This window comes from Ammodytes marinus (assembly GCF_949987685.1).
Source record: "Ammodytes marinus genome assembly, chromosome: 2".
In the NCBI taxonomy this organism is placed as follows: Eukaryota; Metazoa; Chordata; class Actinopteri; order Uranoscopiformes; family Ammodytidae; genus Ammodytes; species Ammodytes marinus.
In genome coordinates, this window is record NC_137231.1 from 7,808,542 (window position 1) to 7,815,245 (window position 6,704).

A 6,704-nucleotide genomic window follows, 5' to 3' on the forward strand; every position below is an offset into this window, starting at 1 on the left:
AGGGGATGGATCCTTTGATACAGTGGAGTGAATGTTAGTTGAGCTTTTCGTTTCTACACATTTTTATAATTCACTTCAAAATGTCATTGTATTATATGAGACTTTTGTTTTGATTTAAAAAAATGCTTTACTTTTGACTGTGGTTAAATACGTTCTAAGAGAAACAAAACCTTTTATTTTAAGAGAGTTACCTTGATTAAATGTTTTGCTAAAAGGTCTAGACTTTTGGATGGCTGTATTTGTTGATGATTACTAAAGAATTTGAGTCACAAATGGAAAACAACTTTTTCAACAGATTTATATTTGAAATGAAAGCTTAGGGGCAAGCCAAGCTTAATCAAGCTCTTATCAAAACATGTGGCCTTTATGATGAGGTCGCAAACAACTGTTAAATATCATCAGAAAAATGAACACTAAGATGTGAATGGAAGCAGTAGACACAGTGTTAAATAATGTAGAAATAACACTGGAAAACAACAGTGCTGTGTCTATGATTTACTGGGCTTATTTTCTGTGCAGTGTTTTGGTCTAGCTAACAGCATAATGGCCTTCAACCTAGTAATACAACCCACCTTTTGTGACAGCAATTTTCTTATTTTTTTAATTAGCTTACTTCAAACATAAAGTCTGTCACATGCCCTGTATGTCAGCTAATGCTAAGAGCAGACCATCTTTTCACCTTTTGTAATTGTCTCTGATACCAAAGGGACCGTCTGGCAATGCGACAGGTGCGCTCCATCCTGCAGCACTTGGGCCTGACCAGCTCTACATGTGACGACAGCGTGCTGGTGAAGGAGGTGTGTAGCGTGGTGGCTCGCCGGGCAGCTCAGCTCTGTGGGGCTGGTTTAGCCGCTGTGGTCGACAAGATCCGACAGAACCGCAACCTCAATCAGCTTTCCATCACCGTGGGAGTGGACGGCACCCTTTATAAGACACACCCCCAGTAAGGAGCATTCATGTTTTTACACAGCTAAACAAGTCTGCAAAGTGGTCCGAAGCTTTGTGTTATCAGGACTCCAAAGGGCCTCATTTGTCTTGGCAGCTGACCCCGACTCAGGCAGTTACATTAGAGCATCACCATAATAACCTACACACACATCCTGCGTCTACCTCTTGAGTGCGTCACCGTCCGTTACTGCTGCCTCTCTCTCGCTTTTTTTGGCCACACATAGAACGTCTCAAATGCTGCTGCTGCAGCACTGCCTCTAAAAGCCCTGTCTTTCTACATATAGTTTTCATAGATAAATCCCATTGATATGAAGTTATTTCATGTCATTTTATGATGCATATGATTAATATTGAGTCTCGACAGTAATCCGTGTGCCTCATTGCCTTTTTTTTGCCACATTTTCGCTTGTTGGAAGTTTTATTTTGAAGGGGACACACCAGAAAATGGTGAAACTGCAGCGAAAGCTGCTGGTATGAAGTCAATATGACTGTCAACGTAGTATCTCTATCAGTTAAAGCAGAGAGACCCGAGAGAGACGCACAAAAAAAATAGGCAAGCCTCCTTATGTGAAGTGTAGCGTCGCTGCACACTCGCCTCAGACGGCCGTCGGCAGCGAGTCCAAGGTTGGATGTGTGGCCGCTGTAGTGTGGTAACACGGTCAATGAAAAAAAAGTCAGACGCAGATGTGCAGTATAGGTAGGATGTGTGTTTCAGGGGTAATGGATGGACCCCAACAGAGAAACATGCTGATGTTTTCTAATGTTTTACCATTCTTATACAACTGCATCATATGGATCTATACTTTACTAGAGGGGGAGATTTACATATAATTGTTGTTCAAATATTAAACTTTTTTTATATTCTTTCCTCCCTCACTCTTTTCAAGTTTCTACAGCATCATGCAAGAGACGCTGCAGGATTTGACACCACAGTGTCAGGTGACTTTCCACAAGTCAGAAGATGGAAGTGGGAAGGGTGCGGCTCTGATCACAGCTGTGGCCTGTAGGGTCAAGAGTGAAGGTCTAAATGACTGAAGGACTGACTGGAGGACAGTGGTGGGCAGGTAGAGAGCTACTAAAACTGCTTTTATGGAATAGGTCACCAAAATAATGTTACAATCACCTAAATCTGAATTTAAATCTTTAGCACTAAAGCGTTTAAGCTCACTTATTTTGTGTGTGGGTGTTCACATACACATGTGTGATTGAGTTTTTAAATACAGTGTGTCGTACATAACATAAGTTGTGGGTGTGAGATGACGGAGGATTTCGGATGCCGGTGGTAAAATGAGTTTAGTCTGTGTTAGAGGATTTGCACCTTCTGTCAAATAAGTCTGTTACAAGCTGTGGGCCTCATTATTTTACACTCTTTTCACTCCTGTGTTTTTGCACCTTCAAACTCCCAGCTTGCCTCCCAAATGCTTTAATTGATAAATCTTCTCCAAAGACACCTGTGTGAGGATTTTCTGAACTTCTACAAAAGGAAAGTTTAGAAAAGCGTTTTTATACAGCACCTTCCAGAAGCAAGACAAAATTATTGCGTGATGTTTGCATTTAGAATACCTTGTTCTATAATGCTTTTCTTAGTTAGCTCCATCCTTTTATTATAGCAGAATTAGTGGTGGCATTTACTTTGTTCTTGACTTCAAAATGTAAAATTTCCTTCATATTAATGTTAAATAGTTTAAATGTAATCAACATACATTATAGTCTCGAATTTGGCATCTACCATCAATAAAAAAAGAATAACTAGACTGACAAGGACCGACTAAGACATAATTGGAACAAAAGCTTATTCATACAGTATGGTATTAAGTGCTGGCACAGCTGTAAACACAATATGCCTAAACCGCTATTATCCCCTATCATACTATGGGCCGGTTTCACAGACGAGGCTTAAACCTAGTCCGAGACTAAAATGCCTGTTTGAGCTGGATTAATTCAAAGCTACTTGCACAGACTCAGTTTAAAATAGTCCTAGATTAAAGCTATTCTGGATTAAACAAAACCACTTGCAAGACGGACGACTAGAGCTACTCTAGGTCTAAATTTGATCATAAATTAATCCTCCAAAGAGGTAGGTTTAACTTCAGTTTAGTGGTGTTTATGAGAGAGCATGGACTATTTGGAATATCTAAATGAAGACCAACTCCCACTGCAGAAGATAGCCAGAAGAGTACTTGTGGATAGGTCTTATCCAAAACATTTATTTGATGAATTTACATATCGAGACCGCTTACAATGTGGAAAATGCACTGAAAATAACAACTTTGCTTGAGCTTATTAGATGGATGCATTTAAATTGAAGACGTATTCAGCATAATAAAATGAGTGTCTAAAACAATTCTGTTTTCAAATGTGGTTGTTGTGATTTAAAATACTGACACACATGAATATCCAAATGACAAAACACAACATGAACACCTTTTATTTTCTACTTATATCTTCACTGTGATTTGTAATCACTATTGTCTCAGTACTGTATCTTGTTTGAATCGTAGCTCTCTCTTCCAACTTCATGTCCAATTCCACCTGTAGAATTTTCATGTCATACTTCCTTCAGATATTGCATTTTCTGTTCATGGAATTCTCGGGCTAACTTTCATGCAACGTCATCTTTTTTGTCCTTTGTTGAAAGGTTGTGACAAGCTCTTCTTTAAAGCGAGATTCGGGTGTTTCCAGAGTCTATCAGTGCAGATATCATTAAATATAATGTCAAAATTATAAATGACAAAGATGTGAAATACTGATAATAATGAAGATAACCTGAAGTTGGTGTATTGTTCTTAGTAAAATTTTCATTACAATTGAATTTGTTGCAAATTGCGGCCCAACTATTTATTTGCTCAGTCCCAGCAGTATGGCTTTTAGATTCAATAACCGGATGGTTTCAAACTATTTTTTTTAAGAGATTTTTTTTTCAAATTCATTAAAGTTTATTGACGGGATTTTTTTAGCCTCTGCCATTGTTTTTTCTCACAAGCAATGGTGTTTCTGCTCCACTCCAGGTTTATATGATCACCGTTGGACCAGCAGCATGTACTCATGGCCAGGTGTTCACAATCAGGCTTACTTACCTTACTCCAGGACTTCATATTCTCAGACTAACTAAATCAAACTTAAGCCATATCCATGAAAGTGACTTAAACGTCCCAGTTTAACTAGTCCACATTAAGGCCTACTCCTGGCTTAATCTAGGCCCTGTCTGTGAAACCGGCCCTCAATGGTCTAATGACTCAGATGTAATGATTGAGGGCTTCTTGTCTTTTTGGATTTAGACTTGTTTGTTTAATTAAATTTATTGTTTTCTTTTGTATTGAATGTGGATGGTGCAATGTAGATAAGCGTAGATTATTACTTTATCAGAGGAAGGAAAGATTGTGAGGACCCCCTCCTCTGTGTATAGTCTTGGCTTATTTAGCTTATGTTTCTGGAATTACCATAAACATCCTATTACTGTATCCATGTTTTTACCCCACTGATTTATGTCTGTCGTTAAAACTTGTAAACTTAAAGTGCTGCTGTCATCAAAGACTGCCACAACAAAAACAGCCATGGATTGCTTTAAAGTCTAAAAGCATATTACTTCCTCCTCTTTTTTCCTTTTAACCAAAATAAAGCAGAACTGATAATGGATCCAAAATGTCAGGTTGTAGAGAAATCCTTTCTCTGGCTTTTTCCATCTTAGGAAAAGCAGTGCTTTCTCAATTTAATGTGTTATTTCTCTTTCCACAACACCTTCACATGTCACTATTTGCTTTGCCCAACGGTACAAGATCAGCTCAACAAGCTCATGGGCAGGCGCCATCTGCATCACACCAACTGAAGCCCAACAGTTGCTGCCGGTGAGGAATAACCTTTAGTCATAACCTGGACCTTGTACTATTGATTTGTTTTCCCTGACAATTTATTAAAAGAATACTTGTTTTTTCTTGAGATAGCTGCAGGTTTTCCATTGCATCATTGCATTCAATAGAGGCAAGGCAAGTTTATTTATATAGCACGATTCAAACACAAGGCCATTCAAAGTGCTTTACAGTGGCAAGATTAAAATACATAAAACACATTAGAAGACATTTAAAAGCGAATGAAAAGAAGTAAAACATTTAAATAGAATGAAAAGTACAAGTTAAATTGGAGAGAAATGTTGAAAAGCCTGTTACTTATTTCCACTTATGAGAGGAAACAAAAACAACAACATGCATGTTTGTAATCATTACAACTAAACAGCTGACCAGCCGTCTGCAACGAGAGGCAGAGGCCAGCCGAACTTCGCAAGTTTAAAGCTGGGAACACACCGCATTGGCCGCCTGCGGCGGTTGGCCGCGTGAATGCAGGAGGTTCGCCGCTTGGTCATATTGGGCCATGTTCACCGCAGTCGCCGCCGCGGCCAACCGCAGCCTCATCGTAGGCAGCGGTTGGCCGCGTGACAGCAGGAGGCTCGCCGCTTGATCATATTGGGCCATATATTCCTGACGCCGACGCCGAGATCAGACCCGTCACACTTACGGTGCAACAACAACAATGACATGGTCCAGCTGTGCCAAAAAATACAGATGTAGGTTCACTGTGTAACCAGCGGCAGTCTTGTCACAAATATCATTAAAACAGCCTGAACACGCACCCCGATCGCAAATACACACACATTAACAGCAATTCAGCAACATACTAAACACATTAACAACAGCAGTGTGTGCTCAGCGGCTAAAATAAAGGCAAACATCAGCCTACCTGAAAGTGAAAGTGTGCCGGCTGACGGAGGACAACACCGGTGCTTCGCTGCACTATATTGGAATTCCACACGGACACCGCCGTCAAGTTTGGGTATATTATCCTCAGGAACAGCACACAGCTTGGTGAGTTTCACTATGCTAACCGGCGCTACCTTGGCTAAAGTACAACCAACAGCTAAACAGATGCAAAATAGCCTACACATATTTGCAGAATGTATTGGAAGCCCGATGTCCTCACTCCACACGCCCACCTCGTCTTGCAGACCACCGCCACCGGGCAATCTCAACGCTGATTGGCTGTGGAGGCGCGGTGCCCGGCGGCGCTGCAGAAAAAGATGAAAAATTTCATCTTTTTCTGCGGCGCCGTGCTCGCCGCACAAGCCTTCGATTCACGCTCCTTCGATGACACAATTTCTATGCGCCGCTAATGGCCGCGCTCCCGATTCACGCGCCTCTCATGAGGCGCGGCCACGCGCCGCGCAAGCCCCCGCCGCCGGCCGCTGGACGCCGATTATTGGGTGGACGCGCGGCCACGCGCTAGTACATTGACTTTGTATGTAATCTCGCCGCGCGGCCAGTGCGGTGTGTTCCCAGCTTTATAAGTGGGGAATGAATACAAACAATTAGGAGGGATATTTAAGTGTTTCGACCCCTGTACTGTTTTTACTGTTACGGGGGACGCATCCCCTCCGTGCGTTTCAATAAAATAAAAAAAAATTATAATTATTTTTTTTTTTTTATAATTCATAATTCAATGCGGGCCGCCAGATATGCTTTGGTTCTCAAAGGCTGTTGTTACATACTCCGCGGGAAGAAAGAACAAAGTTCTCGGTGACAGAGCTGCGAGAAGAAAATGACGTCATTTTCTTCTCTCAGCTCTTGTTTAGCTGTTCTCGCAGCTTGTTCTCGACACATCACCCGGGCCGAACTTTCTTCTCGCAGCTTGTCCGAGAACTATTGTGTGATTGGTCAGTCTGAAGTCAATGAGGAAAGCGAAGTGAAATCAGCTGGCGCTACTGAGTC

The 6,704-nt window shown here is 41.3% G+C and overlaps 1 protein-coding gene across 2 annotated transcripts in view; it reads left to right on the plus strand.

Moving 5' to 3' along the window:
• Positions 1-4,581, plus strand: part of hk2 (hexokinase 2) — a 61,633-nt gene extending 57,052 nt beyond the window's left edge. The window contains exons 17-19 of one of the 2 annotated variants that reach the window (XM_080045231.1): positions 707-943; positions 1,836-2,012; positions 3,957-4,581. In XM_080045231.1, the coding sequence (XP_079901357.1) occupies positions 707-943; positions 1,836-1,983 (385 nt within the window). In that variant the 3' untranslated portion in view covers positions 1,984-2,012; positions 3,957-4,581. Of the gene's footprint in view, positions 1-706; positions 944-1,835 lie in introns of both variants that reach the window. The other variant, XM_080045230.1, reaches the window with a different exon arrangement.
• Positions 4,582-6,704: the final 2,123 nt, after the last annotated feature.